The following is an 18,436-nucleotide window of genomic DNA, read 5'->3' as shown; positions in this document are numbered from 1 at the left end:
GATGGCCTGATTTACCATCCTTTGCATTCTTACCACAACAGTCTCTCCAGTAGTGCTGTCAGTGGTTAAAACGGCAGGGGTGGAACTGATGACGGCTGCTGCCAAGGGCGTGTGTATCGTGTTAGGGAGCTGAGCAAACTCAGGGTGCTTCTTGCGAATGTGTTGTACCATCTTGGTCTGTGGAGGGGTGCAGAGAAGAGGGTTAGGGAGATGGCCAGCGAGATTCCTCAGACCATGCGATGCTCCGGTCACCAGTGAGAAAACACAAAGACCATGGAGTTCATATGAATTAGACTTGCCTGATGATGAGCTTTTGCCTCTCAAACTCCATGGCCCCATGGACCAATCTCCCCCACACCATCAAATGTTTTGAGTACTTGTTCAGAAGAGAGCAGAAAGTCTCTTCTGTCTCTGACTCCTTCCTTCCTCTCTGTACTATCCATCTCATAAAAAAAGACCCATCAAAAAAAACCTAAGGGGACAGTTTTGAAAAACCCACAAACAACATTCGCAAAAGTGGCCCTGATTCTGGGTGCCTCAGAGTTTGGGTGTCCAACCTGGGACACGCTGTGCCTGATTTTGACAGGCGCTGAGCACCTGCAACTACCGTTGTCTTCAAGTGGAGCTGTGAATGCTCAGCACCTCTGAAAGTCAGGCCCAAGATGTCGCAAGTGACCATCCCAAAATGGAGGTGTGCAAAATGAGAGGCCACTTTGGAAAACCTGGCTGCCAGTGTTTAAAAAGCAGGAAATACTGTGAGCGAAAGCTCTGCGTGTACCATGCAAGGCCCACTCCTAGAAAACCAGGAATTCATCAAGACTCAACCCTGGAAAAGGAAAAAAAAACACTCTTTTAAACTCATGTACCCAGGAGGGGCGTAAGTATTATCTCCTTTGGCTAAGGGATGTTTTTCCGGAATATGGTAGGGTCTGAATGTAAAGTGCTATAGCTATCTGGAATAACACTCTGTGTAAACAATTTTATTCTGTAATAGAAGTGTCTACATGGGAAGGTATTCTGTCAGAGCTTATTCCACAATAGCTATTCTGGTCAATTTCCACATATAGAGAAGCCCTGACACCCAGGCAGATAAAGCAATTTATCCAACATCACACAGCAAATCAATGGCAGAGCTTGGAATAGAATCTAGGAATCCTGACAACCAGTTCCCTAATCTAACCACTAAACACCTCCTTTCTTTGTAAATCAAATAAACTGTGTTCACATTGTTAGCACCCAGTCAGCTTGAAATCAGTTGTCTGATTCATGATGAAAAGGCTGAACCCCTGGATTGACCAATGCAAGATCTGTGGCGGAACAAGGCCCCAAGGGCGGGGCTCTGTTCTGAGGCAAGGAGACACTCACAGTACCTTACTGCTGTACTGTTTGGAACAGTGAGGACAACAGACTGGTGGAGTGGCTACAGTGCCCGTGAGCTGGGTGTGAGTACTCAGCATGGGGTCTGGCTCTCCCGGTCCTGCTGGGCGCAGTTTCCGGATACTCGGAGGTAGCTCAGCACCGGGATGGTTCTTCAGAATATGGGCTTTGCGTTTGCTGGCACTCTTGTACACCTGTGGGTCAAAAATTTTGAACGGGAGCAGCATAACACCAACGGCAGTGCCCAAAACAGATAGAGTGTGTGTGTCTCCATCCAGAAAATTCACACGCCTCTTTTAACAGGGATTTGCATAACAATTTTATATAATAGTTCTTTCTCTCTGTCTCACACACACACGCATCACTTTACCAGCCGGTGAGAGAAGTATCTCCAGGATGGAGTGTAATAACTGCTTGACACTGCACAGAAACCCAGCGCTACACAACTACTTAGGTCAGGAATTGAGAAGGAAAACCCTATTCCACTGACAATGGGAGGCAGAATGTAATCACCTGAACTGGAATTTGCCTAGGCTACTAGGATTAACATCTCCACTCTTGCTCAAGCATCACTGGGTCTTTAATAACTACAAGAGATCAGCAAGTCTGCTTTAAGTCTAGTTTCTTTAGACACATCTTAGGAGCTCCAGATAGAGAAAAACAGCAAAGTAACCCTGTATACTAATGTTAAAAGAAGAAGCAAGCTAAACAAAACTAAAGAAACCATCAGCAAGGAGCGGGATGCTCTTCTCAACCACAGATAGGAGGCATCAGTGAACCACATTATGAAGGCAACTTTTCCAGAATAAATAAAAGTCTGTGTCAGGGAGAGAGGCCAATGAGCAGGTCCTACTCAGGGAAAGCAGAGGCACCAAAGGCAAAGGAGAAGAAGCTGCAGGCTACAGAACACTGGGAATCACTGGAATGTGGCTGAGAAGTGGATAGCTCACAATAAAAGGCCAAATCCTTCAAGATAAATAGGTGCCTAACTCCTTTTTACAAGTGCTGAGCACCCACAGCTCCCGCTGAAGTCAAAAGCAACGGCGGGTTCATGGCACCCCTGAAAACCAGACCTTTCGCCACATGGGCTCCGACAGTGCAAGGAGCTCGTGGTGTGTGAAAAATAGCTGAGCCTACAGACGCTACGAAGTGTGCAACCCCCTAATTGGACTGGCAATCTTCAACACCGAGATCAGACACGGAGTCCTTAGAACAAGCTCCAAAACAAAGTGGAGAAAAACAGAACTGAAATGTCTGGTTTGCATTTAGTTGCCTTAGCTTCAATGCATTTCTGCATGGACAGAGCTGGTACGAATGCCGTTGGCCAGCTCAGCCAGGTATTATCTCAAGAAAATCACAAGTCCTGCTACATGTTCATACACACAAATTGGTTGCAAGAAGGTAGAGGGTTGTGCTCTCATTGGTGACTTCCTCACATACCTTATCACAGTACTGGCAGAAGTAATCTCTGTTGGGTTTGATGATGGGCAATGTTAGCTCTGGCACCTCCTCTATTTTCATGTCTGGATGTCTCTTGGATAAATGATTCACCTGAGAGAAAGAAGCAAATGAGAAGAAGAAAATATGTTACAGCTGGAAGCTAAACAATGGACTCTTCTCTTGGTCACGGGGAGTATGGATTCCCCAGCGCACTGCCCCACCAAAACATTGCTAACCAGCCACGCCATGCCCACCTGAGGGCACTGGGCTTCACGTCCATTTGTGGTCAGTTGCTGAAGGTGAACCTAGTCACCCTGCATCCCACTTCCAGTTTGTTGAGCTGAAAGACTTGCTGTTGGAAAAAACAAAAATGTACTCACATGAATTTCCTTTGGTGAACGCTCCTGATACACGCTAATTTAATTTTGTTTGAGCCAGTGCCATGGAAAATCCAGGGGGGTGGGAGGTGTCTGATTCAGACTGATTTTTCGCATTGCTCCAGAATTTGCTGGCTCCAGACAGCAGTACAGTTTGTGTGTGTAACAAGGTTCCCAATGAGCATCCTTCCCCACTAATCTCACAGGGACGGTTTCCCAAAGAGGCATTTTATTTCTTGTGGGGCAGATACTAGAATGTGCATGCCTGATCCACATAAGAGGAGAAGAGGGTCAAACTCTCCAGGGCTGGGAGAAAGGTTTTATCACCAGAAGCCCCCTGGCTATGTAACTCTTTATTAGCAGAGATCGCAACCACCCTGAGCCAATGTGGCGTACAATACAGATGTGTTTGCACAAGCTTTCCCTCAGTGACAAAGGCTGGTGAGGTCCCACACAGGAAGGAGAAAAAAAAGAGAAAAGAGAGAGAAATAGTAATGGGGACAGAGGAACAAAACAAACTTCCTAGTAAATAATAAAGGAACATCTGGAAACTGAGCGGTGGAGCCTCCCTGTCCCATCTGGACCATGCAATTGTATTACTGATCTCAAACTTGGTGCCCAGACAGCACGATGATGGATGTATTTATTATACATCACAATGCTTATACACCATGGGGACAGGCCAAGAAAAAAAAAAAAAACCAGAAAAAAGGAAAGAAACAAAAAGAGGACCCTTTGGAAGAACTACAATTCCTGCAGTTCTTTCTCAACATTCCTCTGTTCTAATCACCTGAAATTTGCAGGCATTTGTTTCTTATTCACTAAAGCTAAATACGAAAGCTATCTTATGTCGTAAATCATGCCTAATCGACAAAAGTTCACTGGCAGAGATCTCAAGAGCATCAGGACACTAACCAACATGCCTCTCCTCCGGAAGCCCATCATACACAGTCGGCACTTGAACATGAAGCTCTCGTAGTCGGTGGAAGCTATCCGAGGCTTGAAGGTTTTGGAGCGGCTGATTCGATCAGCTTTCTTTGCTTCTCTTTCTGGATTATGCATCCTTTGCATGTGCTCTCGGAGCTTGTCTTTCCTCTGTTTAGGACAACAGTCAGAGAGGAAGAAAAATCAATTTTACAGCATTTGTTTGTTAAAGGGGTGAACAAAATGCATACCACAGAGAGGTCCATTCTTGGAACTGTCATCTCCAATAATGGAGCAGGCAGCTAAGATATGGATGGAGCATGGCATGCTGGGAACTTTTGCTTCTGTGGGCTGCACTTCATTATTAAAGAAGCTGACTGGAGAACTGGATCAATAAGAAGCTATAGAACCTTTCATTTCTAAGTTTATGGTTGGCAGGCAGTGAAAGCTGTTACCTGGCTAACGCTAATTCACTGGTCTCTGGGAGATGAGCTGGTGGGTCTCAGTCCAGTTCCCAGTGGCAAAGGGTTCCCATGACTACAGGTTGGCACGAAATGTAACCCTTGATGGCAGAGCCCAACTGCTGACTAAGCTGTAGAGGCCAAGTTCCCTCCTCCCCCACTAGAAATAGTTCCTCAAAGGCAGAGACAAGGCTTGTACCTCCATTGGCTATATCTGGGTAGAGGTCTCAGGGCTGAATTATGGGACTTTTCACAAACACATACAAAACATAAGGGGAAAATACAGAGGGCAGCTGCAGTTTGCTCTGTTCAATGCAAAGATGCACATGTATCCATTTCTAGTTATCTTCCTGACTTCAGTGGGAGTCCTACTTAAAAATGATCTCACTAGGTGGCCCACTGTTGTTGTACATTTTTTCTACCCAACCCTTTCCATTTATGCACCTCTGTCCTGCACTCTGCATAATGGTAACAATAGCTACTAGGGCTGATGTTATCCATGCTGTGAAAGGCTTTATAATAATAACAATGTTGTAATATTTTGCACTTTTGCAGCAGCTGTCATCTCAAAATGCTTTACAGGCATTGTTATCCTTCTGAGGTATCATAGGCGCTATACTATTACACCCATTTTACAGATGGGGAAACTGAGGCCTAGAGAGATTAAAGTGACCTCCCCAAAGCCACACAATAAACCAAGATCACAGCTGGTAATGGAAGCCTGGAGTCTCGACTCCTGGGCACAGCCCATTACACAATACTTCCTCTCATTAAGAGCATTTCCGTCACTTTTCCTCTAAAATAACCCTTTCCCTAGGCAGCATGAATGCCATTGTTTTATTTGTCCTTCTAGTTTGATCACATTTTGCTACACTTCTTAACTTTTCAGAGGCTGAAGCAACTTACAGTTTTATGCAGTGGTGACCAAACTCACAACATTATTGTACTTTGGATCTTACCAGAAAACTCTCACACGTGTTTATTAGATTTCTGCTCCCCTTTGGTCCAGTTCAGTTTCATGCTGTCCCTTTAAAAATCTCTACACCAGTTTAATTCCATCTGTTCTACACTTAGAGTTCTAATTTTAAGATCAGATGTCCATTGCCACTTATTATAACTTATTTCTCGTGGCTTGTGTGGAATATTAGTCCATTGGCGGAAATGGATTTCCAATAAAAAAGATTTCCGAAACCAAGTAATGGGAAGCACAATGTTGGGGGCACTTTGCACTAACGCTGTGCAACAAAGTGACTCTACAAGTGGATGGAAGGGAGGGTGGACCTGCCCCTTGGTGTTAACGAGCTGATCACAAGCAAGAGCTCAATAGTTGGCTCAGGCCAGAGAGAGTAATTCAAAAATGTATGCCGCAGCACGCACACTGCATAGATTGGCGCATGCAATCTGCGCGCAAACCTAGCATGCCTACAGGTGCTGGTTGCTTCCGTTTCTGGGAAGGCAGCCTTGCTGGCAAAGGAGGGAGAGAGGAAGCTGCCCCGGCATCGCTCTGGGAACACCACAGCCTCGGAGAGGCCTTACCTTGAACTGCTTGCCACAGGTGGAGCACAGGAAGTCCTTGCGGTCCGAGTGCCGTAACATGTGGAGCCGCAGCTTGTCGGGACGGCAGAACGCCTTGTCGCATTCCGTGCACTGGTAAATCTTCTCCGAATGGAAGCTGCGCACGTGCTTCTTCACCTGGCAGCGAAGACCACAGAGAAAACTCAGGGCACTCCCGATGGGGAGCAAACAGGCCACCGAACCGTCGCAGCAGCTCTTAGCAACACTAGGGGGAGACTTGGTTGCTGCTGAAGCTCTGTTCTTTGGATAGAATCCATCAGCACAAGAAACTGAACAGCCTTGAATAACAGTTTCCAAGACAACATTAGACAAAGCAGTTCCCTAGAGGTGCTTTGGAATCCTACTCTCTTGCACACCTGGGAGATGTGGAGATGGGCCAAAAGAGTTTTTCAGAGTTCTCTAGTCTGTCCCAGGGAACCTCAATTCTTCAGTGGTTTACCAGAATACCTGGGGTCCTGATAATAGCTTAACAGATGCTAACAGCATAATGAATGAATCCTCATAATCTTTGTTACAGATCTGCAGGGACACTCTGATCTCCCGAGGAATGATTCTCGAAGGCACCTGCAACTGCATGACTGGGTATTTTAAAGACGATAAAAAAGGATGGCTGACGTAGTGGCAACTTTTACCAGACCAACATCTTCGAGTTACACAGTCAGCTGATGCTCATTCCCTCTATTTCTTTCATTTGAAGGAAATCTGAGAACACAGATTAATTCCTTTTGATCAGAAAGAATTAGGTGGCGGTTACAGTACGCATGGGACGTAGGGAGCAATTCATTTTAAACACCTTCCGGCGTGCAGTTTCCTTTGTATGTTTTAGGAATGTCCTTTGCCTGGTCAGGTGCACAGCAAGATCTGTAATAAAACAGCTAGTAAGGCTTGGAATTCCAAATCCCAGCATGAAGAGAACAGGACCTTTGATGCAATCCTTATTTTCCTCCTGCACCATGGAGCCACTTGGTCTCTATATCTGCTCCAACAATAATTACTCAGGGACGTAGACCATGATTTCTGATTATTAATTCCCAGAGTGACTGGACTTAATTATTCATACAACAGTATATGAAAAAGTGGAAAGAATTTGGTAACCTTTCTCTTACTAGATCAGTTTAACTGGAAAATTGATGGGGGAGATGGTCATAGCTTAGGTAACCAGCTTGTTATTTTCTTTCTGCTCCATGTTAATAGAGGCTGGATTATTTTGGGGATGGAGGGTTGTATTAATAACCCCCCCACACCATCTTTTCTTCTTTGAACTTTTGGATAATGCCTATCAGTTCCTGGATTTATCACTTGACTTGAAACTGGATTTCCGTGTTTAGTCTCAGGTACCTTTGTGAGATATATGTCATCTTCTTTATTCATGTTAAGCGTAATGAATGTACGTAGGGTAGGTTTACGTTTTTCTCACCAAGCAAGAAAACAAGTACTCTAAAATGTCTATCATGTCTTTCATCTTGAAGGACTCCACAAATTGCACAAAGGGGTTACATCACCCACCACTCAAATGCAGCTACTTCTTGCATGGAACATGGAATTGAAGAGGAATATACTCAACTGAACCTACAGGAGGAAGTTAGGGAAGCAGAACATACTGAAATGCTCTGGAATTACTGCCCTGGACTCAACAGCATTACTCTTGCAAAAAAGGCAATGGGATTTTAAACATATAATGCATTTTAATATACAAGTTCAGCAGTTAGGGACTGTCATAAATATAAAGGGAAGGGTAAACACCTTTAAAATCCCTCCTGGCCAGAGAAAAAACCCTTTCACCTGTAAAGGGTTAAGAAGCTAGGATAACCTCGCTGGCACCTGACCACAATGACCAATGAGGAGACAAGATACTTTCAAAGCTGGAGGGGGGGGAGAAACAAAGGTGTCTGGGTCTGTCTGGGGGATGCTTTTTGCCGGGGACAGAACAGGAATGGAGTCATAGAATTTAGTAAGTAATCTAGCTAGATATGTGTTAGATTATGATTTCTTTAAATGGCTGAGAAAATAAGATATGCTGAATGGAATGGATATTCCTGTTTTTGTGTCTTTTTGTAACTTAAGGTTTTGCCTAGAGGGATTCTCTATGTTTTGAATCTAATTACCCTGTAAGCTATTTACCATCCTGATTTTACAGAGGTGATTCTGTTTACTTTTCTTCTATTAAAATTCTTCTTTTAAGAAACTGAATGCTTTTTCATCGTTCTTAAGATCCAAGGGTTTGGGTCTGTGTTCACCGATGCAAATTGGTGAGGATTTTTATCAAACCTTCCCCAGAAAAAGGGGGGTAAGGTTTGGGAGGATTTTGGGGGGAAAGACGTTTCCAAACGAACTCTTTCCCAGTAACTGGTGTTAGACGTTTGGTGGTGGCAGCGAAAGTCCAAGGGAAAAGGGCAAAATAGTTTGTACCTTGGGGAAGTTTTAATCTAAGCTGGTAAAAGTAAGCTTAGGAGGTTTTCATGCAGGTCCCCACATCTGTACCCTAGCGTTCAGAGTGGGGAAGGAACCTTGACAGGGACAAGTGTACATTCTGATGTCTACTGCATCCAGCAAGACGGAAAAACCTGTTGTGCCATGCCTCTCAAACAACCATGTGCGATCAAGAATTCTGCTTCACGTTGTCCAAAAGACTGCACCAACACCACTACACTACTGGGTCACTACTGACTGAGAGGGAAAAGTGCCATCTACAAAATGAACGTTACCACTTCCTGTCAGTTTTCCCATCCACAAACTGATCCTGCTTAGCTTGTAAGAGCATACAGACTTACAGCATAAGCTGGCTTGAATGGAATCAGTACTGAGAAGCATTACACGTGCCCAAGGTCTGGAAGCCATTGCTTGTGGTCAGCATGGCACTCACCTGGATAAAATCGGGAAAGCGCTTTTTACAGGTAGGGCAGGTGAAATAGCCATCATTGACATGGATTGCCACGTGATCTTTAAGCAGGTCCAAGCGGTCAAAAGATTCAGGACAGAAAATACAGGAATATGTTTTCTGGTCCAAGTGGAACTTCATGTGACTCTCCAGAGCGCTGCTGTTGATAAAACCCTTATTGCAAATGTCGCAGGTCAGAGGGCAGTTCCCCTCCCGCCCATGAAATCGCAGGTGCTGATCCAGCTTGTCCTTCTCCCGGAACGCCTTCCCACACTGCAGGCATTTGAAGGGACGGAAGGACTTTCGGATGAATAGATGCTGAAGAGCTGCATTCTGAAAGACACACCCAAGAAAGAACATCAGTGTTTATTATCACATACAGACTTTACATACAAGTATTGTCAAATTTAAGTGAGCCAAGATATTGAGCAGTTAAATCTCAAAAGACCCCTTTTGAGGTAGAAATGTATTATCTCCATTCTACAGATGGAGAAACTGAGGCAGAGAGTGATTCCGAGACTTGCCTAAGGTCACACAGTGAGACAGTAGCAGAGCCAGGAACAGAACTCAGGAGTCCTGAGTCCCCATGCCCTGCTCTAAACACATTTTGATACACAATTTTTCTGTAACATAAACTCACTCTTTCCTCTCCAGGGTGGACTTGAGCCTGAGAGGTGTTGGGAACCTGCAACTGATCTCTCAGGACGAGGCTCTGTGTATTTATATTTGTAGATGAGCCACCACATCGAGGCATCTCCCAATTACTCATACGCATTGTCTGTTAGCAGAGCCTCTGGGAATCTGCAGCCTTTTGGGGGGGTCAGTTTCTGCACCACGGAGCATCAGAGAGATCTGCAGCAGTGGTTTAGCATGGCCCCAAACTAATAATGCTGGATCAAGTGGATCTCTGTGCTAACCTAAACCTTCTCAGTATTATTAAAAAAGAGGAATGGGAATTTCAAAAACATTATAGCAGGGCCAGATAGGCAGCTTCAAGAGCAACACGTAATATCTTGTGAGGAACCCACACAATTATACCCTTAAACGCACACTGTGTGTGTGTGTTTGTGAGTGAAGTAGAGACGTAAACACACTCACAGAGAAACACATACAGAGTTCTGGTAAGAGCTTTGGTAGAATTTTGTGGGCCAATCAAAGGTATTTGATTATATCTAATCAAGCATTAATTGAATTTTTATTCATTACAATGTTTAGACATTAAACTCTATTAAATGCATATTTTAAATTAACTTTCTAATGTATCTCCTGCTATTGTTCTTCCTTCTCTTTCCCTTTTCCTTCATTCCATTTTTCTTTCTTTCATTCTCTCTTTCTATCGTATATCTTTTCTTCTCTCTCTCTCTTGTCCCCTCTTTCAGTGTCTGTTTTCCTTTGATCTAGTTTTCCTATAACATTTAACAACTGCTGTTTCTTTCCTTCTCCTGCCTGCTAGATTAGACAAATCCAGCGAAGCCCTGCTCAGCTCCTGATCTCTGCTCTGGCTGCTGTAGGAGCAGTCACAGCTGGACTTGCAAACTGTGGAAATAGTTGGTTGCCCAGTGGGCCTGCACTTCAGTAGTGGCCAGGAACTTTTTATGCTGGCTGGCAGTGCATATGGGAGCAGACTACACTGACAAATATGAAATCTCATATTACATTGCAGAAGACTGAAATGGCCTGGGGATTCTGCCATTTCTCTCGCGGTGCTATTGACATCTAAGGAATTTTTACACTCCTTCAAGACAGGATCTCCCGTCCAGTGTTTACTGTTGTCTCCTTTTCACTCAGCTTCTCCAATTTTTTTTTTAATCCACATCCATGCTAGCCAGGGAAACAAGGCTAGAATGCTGCTAGTTACTATGTTTGAACATGCTTGTTGTTATTAGCATACTTTAGAGTAAACAGAGTCTTAAAGACCAAATTCCCTGGTTAAAACCATCTCCACTCTCCTTTCTTTATGGGACTTCTTGGCTGGCATGCGCTGCTACTCTTGAGTCACTGTCAAAAGCAGATACTGATGAAGCAGGGTTCAAAGCTGCTTTGTCAGAATTAGAAGACACCTCAGCAGTTATTCTGGAGTACTGGGCTACAGACACATGAAGAGAATCTGAATGGTTCTCTCCACTGTCTAAACTGTAAAAGGAGGAAACCATGCACTCTTTCCAGTAAAAGAGAAACATAAGAGCAATTGTTTATAGAAAACTAAAAAACACTATATATATATATACACACACACACACTTCCCTTTTCACAGGTAATCTCAGACACCATCCCATGGCATAAGGAAAATTTCTAGTCACAATCAGATGATTTGGAATGTTCAGTGACACCAGTGATTAATTTAGCTGAAATCCCAAGTGCCTTATAATGGACTTCACTGGAGTTGGGAGTCACTCTTATATTGGAGGCATGTTGCTCTGTTACTGAGTCAAATTTTGGAGTGGTTGGTCTTTATTTTAAGACACAATAATATCTCAAATTCCTATAGCACTTTTCATTGACATATGGGGCTGGAAGGGACCTCAAGAAGTCATCAAGTCCAGCCCCCTACACTGAGGCAGGACCAAGTAAACCTAGACCATCTCTGACAGCTGTTTGTCCAAACTGTCCTTAAAATCCTCCAGTGATAGGGATTCCACAACCTCCTTTGGAAGCCTATTCCAGAGCTTAACTACCCTTGTAGTTTGAAAGTTTTTCCTAATATCTAACCTAAATCTTCCTCGCTGCAGATTAAGCCCATTACCTCTTGTCCTACCTTCAGTGGGCATGGAGAACAAGTGATCACCGTTCTCTTTATAACAGCCCTTAACATATTTGAAGACTGTTACGAGGTCCCCCCTCAGTCTTCTTTTCTCAAGACTAAATATGCCCCTTTTTTTTAACTTTCCTCAGAGGTCAGGTTTTCTAAACCTTTTATCATTTTTGTTGCTCTCCTCTGGACTCTCTCCAATTTGTCCACATCTGTCCTAGTGTTGCACCCAGAGCTGGACACAATACTCCCAGGGGAGGCCTCACCAGCGCTGAGTACAACATGACAATTACCTTCAGTGCCTTACATGCAACACTCATAAAAAACACACCCCAGAATGATAATAGCCTTTTTTGCAACTGCATCACATTGTTAATTCATATTCAATTTGTGATCCACTATAACCCCCAGATGTAGCAGTTCAACCACCTAGCCAGTTTCCCCCCATTTTGTCATTATGCATTTGATTTTTCCTTTCTAAGTGAAATACTTTGCACCTGTTTTTACTGAATTTCATCTTGTTGATCAATTCTGCGATTTGTCAAGGTCATTTTGAATTCTGATCCTGTCCTCCAAAGTGCTTGTAACCCCTCCCAGCTTGGTGTCATCTGCAAATTTTATAAGACACTCTCAACTCCTTTATCCAAGTCATTCCTGAAAATATTAAACAGTACCAGACCCAGGACTGACCTCTGAGGGACCAAATTGGACACACCCTCTCAGTTTGTCAGTGAACCGTTGATAACTACTCTTTGAGTATGATCTTTCAACCACTTGTGCACCCACCTTCTAGTAATTTCATATAGACCACATTTCCCTAGTTTGCTTATGAGAACATTCTGTGCAACTGTGTCAAAAGCCTTACTAAAATCAAGATATATCACTGCTTCCACTTGGCCAGTAACCCTGTCAAAGAAGGAACTTAGGTTGGTTTGGAATTTGTTCTTGACAAATCCATGCCGGCTCTTCCTTATAATCCTCTTAACTTCCAGGTGGTTAGACACTGATCGTTTACTAATTTGTTCCAGTATCTTTCTAGGTATCAAAGTTAGGCTGACTGGTCTGTAATTCCCCGGGTCCTCTTTGTTCCCCTTTTTAGCCAAGGATCTCAAGGCACTTTGCAAATATGAGAAATTACACCTCACAGTGTCCCTGGGAGGTGTTGTTATCTCCCCTTTACAGATGGAGGAACTGAGGGAAAGGAAAGTGAGGTGATTTGCCCAAAGTCACACAGAGGCAGAAACAGAACCCAGAAGTGCTGACTCACCGTCCCCACTTCTAACAACTAAAACCATTTCTCTTAAGAAACACTGGGCCAAATTCAGTCCTAGAGTAAGCCGGTGTAACTCCCTATGTGCACTTACACAGTGATTCAATTTGTCCCATAATCTTGGGTTTACATGTTTCTATTGTTTGTATAACAATTTACTTGTGCTTTGAAATAAAAAATGCATCATTTTCTGCTAGTTACAGGGATTTACCAGGAAGTCAAACAGTCTAGACAGATGGAATTCAAATTTCTATCTCCTCCAATACTGTTTCTTAATGTATTTAACCCAAATACTTTATCAGAATGGCAAAACAGAGGCCTGATCCTCATCCAGAATAAACTGCCAAAGCTCCATTGATGTCAAAGACGCTATGCTCATTACCCCAGAGGAGGCTCTATAAACAGGCTTTTGCGTACTTTTATACTCTCCTCCGTTTATCTCTTAGAAGTTTAAAAATCGTATTTCTTTTCTTATCACTTCTGTCCTTTGCCTTTTTCACCTCTAAGTGTAATGAACTGCAGAATTTGAAACAATGAAGTCACACTCTACATGGTCGTATGCAAGTGTTACAAAAGATCTACCCTCCGTCAAAGAAAACCATAGACAGCTACAAGGTGGGGGAAGTAACGTATTTTGTTGGATTTTATTTTATAGATAGCTACATCATTCCGATTCCTCACCCACTGCCAATGAGGCTCTTCCTTGATGGGGTAATATGTAAGATGTGACTGAGAACTGAAATGAACAAAGTCTTTTAGAAAAGCAGTCAGGCTTGGCTTTAATTTCAGAGCAAAATTCCACTCTCAGAGCAGCCCACTGCATCTTGATTCAGATTTTGCTGCCCTTATATTCATGAATGTCCTAGCAGAGGTGATCAATGTGGGCCAATAATGATGTAAACACCTGTTCACTGGGAACTGGACTGAGACCCATTTCATGCAGGCCAAAAAACATGTATACGATGGCAACAAGTCCCTTCTCCAGTTTCTTCTGATCAGGTTTGATGACCAAGAAGGTCATCAAATTTGGAACAGATGACCAAGAAGGGGGAAAGGTTCTGATTCCCAGCTACCAATTCCATGATCCATCCCGTTTCCTTTTCGTATGGTTTAATGGAGCTGGGTGTAAGCCAGTCTTTAATTATTAGAAATCAGGATGAGACCTAATGTGGGGGGAGCAGATTGCCGCACATCTGTGGGATTTTTACACCTTCTTCTGGTACTCATATTGTATTTGAGACAGAATATTGGACTATCTGGACCCTGGGACTGATCCTGCATGGCACTTCCTGTATACTACTCTGTATGTACAATTACATCATGACGATGCCAGATCTGCTCTGGAGATAGTTTGTTAATTAAAGAACTATTGTCAACTAGTTATAAACCCACACTTTAGATTTTGAAAAAGGTAAGGGGATTTACAAAACCTATTATCAGTACCTATGTTTCTCTAGTTGGTGGTGGTGGTTTTGTGGTTCGTTGGGGGCGGAGAGGGGACTGCTTGTTTGTTTTCCATTTAGTTTTGGATTTAAAGGTTCCCCTTTCACTATGTTATAGACACAAACACTGCCCTAAGGTGCTAGTGCCATGAGAACCAGAAAGTGAAACTGACTGGGAACCTAAGTGATATTGACCAGACTGGGAAGGTAAGTGATATTGACCAGATATTGACCAGATATTGACCAGACTAGTCTCAGCCAAAAGGGAGTGATGTGCACAATTTTTGTATGTTATTTTGTTATTCAATGAATGTGTTGTTTCTGTAAGTATGCTTAAAGATATCTGATAAGCATATTTTAAAATATAAATAAATACATAATATTTTGCATTTACATTCAAAGTAAGTAAACAGCAAATAGTAAAAGTATACCTGATTTTTTAAATTCTCAAGGTTGTAATAGCTGTAGTTGTTATTAGTAACATAGATAAGGGATTTTTTTTTTATAAATTAGTTTTATGTTGACCAGTGTCTCTTTAATTATTGCTAAAGAACCCAGGGTGAAATCTTGGCTCTATTGAAATCAATGACAAAACTCCCATTTGACTTGAATAGGTCCAGGATTTTACCCCCAAAAGTTTCAACAATGAACGTTTGGGAGTAGTTGTTGAAATATATTTATCAACAACCAAGTGATGCCTTTTTAAAAGCTATTTATTTAGAGGCATTACTATGGAGCTTATCACCACAATACCTGTTAATAGTCATTACAAGAAATGCTAAATCACTAGAAAACTAGATATTTAGATGAATCTATATGACTGAACACCAAATTTAAGGAAGTTTTAAGATGGGTAAAATTTGGGACCCAAGGTACTTGAAAATGTTTCTTTCAAATTGCATGCAACTCCATATTAGGTATTTCCTAAGTGGGAACTGTTAAAAGCACTAGACAGAAAGGTTTAAAATATATTGTTATGGTGCACACTCTGCCAGACTACTAAAGCCACCGAAGACTAACATAAACTACCAAAATCAGGTACACAGAGGTGCACCAGACAGACTTGAATCAGGTTCTGAGGCCACAAAGGAACAGCCCATTCAATACCCAGCTTAAAGTTTTGGATGATCCATTTAAACATCTTTTAAAGAGCTAATTATTATTAAGTCCTTGCAGTGGATCAGTCTGAAGGGGACTAAGAGAAACTATGCAAACAATAGTTATTGGGATGACACCCAGTTTTGTGCATGATCTGTATACAAAAGAACAAACACAAGACCATCAACAACACAGATTCCATCTGGAGACATTAAGCAGAGGTTGCACAAAACGACATGGAAGGCAATTTTGTTTCGTTCCATTAGGTTAGACACAGGATAAAAACCAAACCTACCTGCAGCTCCAACTGAGCAGGCAGCATTGGGGGAGAGAAAAATATTTATGTTACGAAATGGACCGTAAAACAGAAGACTTGACTTCGGCAGTCTCCTGTGGGTCATTCTCAGTCAGGGCCAGATCTGGAAGTCCTAGCTCAGTCTTCACTCAGGCAAAACTCCCAATGAGAGTTTTGCCTCAGTAAGGACTAAGCAGGGAGTTCAGGATTTGCCCTTCCGTTAATAACTGCCTAGAAGGAGTTAAAGGGTGAAGATGAAAATCACAGATAACCTTTAAGACACAGTGTCTTTCTGCCTTTCATGTTTTGTCAGATATCGTGTTTATTAAAAATTATATAATGAACCCTGCAGAGTCTCAGTGAGAATGAAATGTGCCTGGCAAGAGGTGGTAGCTATGGGAAGATAAAGAGGTTATGGATGCCAGGATCAGATTGCTGAGAAGTAACGGGTAGTGATTTATTTAAGTGCTGTCCTACTGGTCGATACTCGTCAGAATTTAATAATGTCTTACATTTCTATTGTGCCTTTCAGCTTGAAGGATCCCATTGTGCTTTACAAACTGCACCTCTGTCCTGCAAGCTGTTCTGCATGAGTGCAGGGCATCATCCACACGGAGCAACTTTCAGGACCAAGCCTCAGTAAGTACAGCCATTTCTGAAATGCATCCAGAGAGTGGCAACTAACGAACACATTGGATGGTGCACAACAGTGGGCAGGAAACATTTATTTTGACCAAGGACAATGATGTAATCCCCCATGTCACAGTTCAGGGCAACTGCACCTGTATTCTCCCCCTATGTTTCAGCAAGAGCACCCACTGGCTCCCCTGGCCATCACCTCTCTTGAAGGGAGACATGCATCTCATGTCCTTCTGAGAGGGCTATTTTCAGGCTGAGCAGTTCCCTGCCTTCACCGTGTTATTCCCAGCAGAGACAGGCTGCTCAAGCTGGCCTGCTGGCTTTCTCTTCAGAGATGGCTAACAGGGTGACTGCCCACAGGTATAGTTACCACAAAGCTCTTTTTATGCAAGCCTCTTTTATTCTTTAGGTAATAGCACTACAGACAAAACACATTACAAACAATAAAAGAACCTACGCACATGCTAATAGGCTATCAGAGATCACCCCAACTCTAAAATGGGCTCCAGCAGGAGCAGTCCTTCAGCACCCCACCAAGGTTTCAAGTTCATCATAGCTTCATCTCAGAACAAGCACCTAGTGTTATGGTGTCTCATTAGGCCCAGTTCTTCCAGCCCTTCCCTGCGGATTGGGACCCGCCATGGGCCAGGGGTCCTGTCTAGTTGTGGTATCAGAAAGAAAGCCCTGGGCCTGTGTAAAACCAGGCTAATTATCCAAAAGTTGTTTCTTTGTCTGTCGGTCCCTGAAGAATCCAATTTGAACTAGTATATCTGAACCTTTCCAGGGAGGAGCTTCAAAGAGCTGATAACCGGAGGAATTACATTTGCATCCCCTTCCTCCTTGAGGAGTTACATGTGATTCCACTGTAACACATTTTTAATACAATGGACCCCAAAGGTATTAAACCTAATTCAATAAGGTTTAAATTCATTCAATAAAGTTTATCTTAATTCCATAAGGTTTGTCCAGAATATTGTCAGGCTGTCACACCCTACTCTTACAAAAAGTGTCCCACAGGATCTTTCGTGTCCACACAAAACAAGGCAGGACCTCAGTGTTTAAGCTCTGATCTTAAGTCTCCCACAGAGTAAACTCCATGAACTCTACAGAAGGCGGCATGTGTTGACCCTTCCAGGATTTGAACCTACAGTTCCAGTGAATCTCAGTGTTTCAAACTAGAAATTTAAACCATTAAGCCGTTCCCTCTGACTTATAGCCTAAAAATTGTAGCCTTCTTGGTAAGTAGATTTGTACCTTCCCAAAACATGCAGGATGGTCCTGATTTTGACAGGTGCTTTCCAAATGCAAGTCTTATATTTATATTGATTGTTGTAACACTTTGTTATGACAGCTTTGTATCTTTGCCATGTGATGTTGCACAAGTAAATGAAACAGAAAATGTCTCAAGAGAATTATTTACTTCATGGAATACATTCAAAAAGGTGATGTCCCTCCACATGTCTGCTTCAGGCAACAGGTTCTAGAACTGCAAAGGCAAATCAATGCCAGAGCTGTAAACAAGAAATCCAAGAGAGGACAGATAGACAAATCTATGTACTTCCTTCAGTGTGGACCTGATCCAGCAACCATTGAAGCCAATGGAAATCTTTCCATTGACTAATGTGGGGGCTGGATCAAGCCCTACATGCATAGTGCCCTCTTCTGGACCCATTGCCAGCCTTGCAGATGCATAGGTTTATGTTACTATGTTTTTCTCAAGAGACTGCATCCTACAGGATGATATAAACACTAATGCAATGGTACAAGTGTGAATATCCATTAAGAGCTAGTTTATTATTACTGTGTATTGTAATGCAGAAGTCATTTTTTGTTATTTAAAATACAAGAATATTGCTCCCCTTTGTTGCAGATATAAAAGAATCGTGTGTCATTTCTAAAGAATGTCAATTC

General features: G+C 42.7%; 1 protein-coding gene across 6 annotated transcripts in view; it reads right to left on the bottom strand.

Moving 5' to 3' along the window:
- The window catches only part of PRDM10 (PR/SET domain 10), a 75,235-nt gene that overhangs the window by 15,526 nt on the left and 41,273 nt on the right, over positions 1 to 18,436 (bottom strand). For all 6 annotated transcript variants that reach the window (XM_084611894.1, XM_084611892.1, XM_084611897.1 and 3 more), the window contains 6 exons: positions 9,018 to 9,365; positions 6,116 to 6,271; positions 4,110 to 4,289; positions 2,818 to 2,928; positions 1,371 to 1,571; positions 34 to 177 (listed from right to left, as the gene is read on the bottom strand). In XM_084611894.1, coding sequence (XP_084468020.1) covers positions 34 to 177; positions 1,371 to 1,571; positions 2,818 to 2,928; positions 4,110 to 4,289; positions 6,116 to 6,271; positions 9,018 to 9,365 — 1,140 coding nt within the window. The remainder of the gene's footprint in view (positions 1 to 33; positions 178 to 1,370; positions 1,572 to 2,817; positions 2,929 to 4,109; positions 4,290 to 6,115; positions 6,272 to 9,017; positions 9,366 to 18,436) is intronic.

This window comes from Lepidochelys olivacea (genome assembly GCF_965140295.1).
Source record: "Lepidochelys olivacea isolate rLepOli2 genome assembly, chromosome: 22".
In the NCBI taxonomy this organism is placed as follows: Eukaryota; Metazoa; Chordata; order Testudines; family Cheloniidae; genus Lepidochelys; species Lepidochelys olivacea.
The sequence above is the reverse complement of the archived record's forward strand: the minus strand, read 5'-3'. Positions and strand labels throughout refer to the sequence as shown.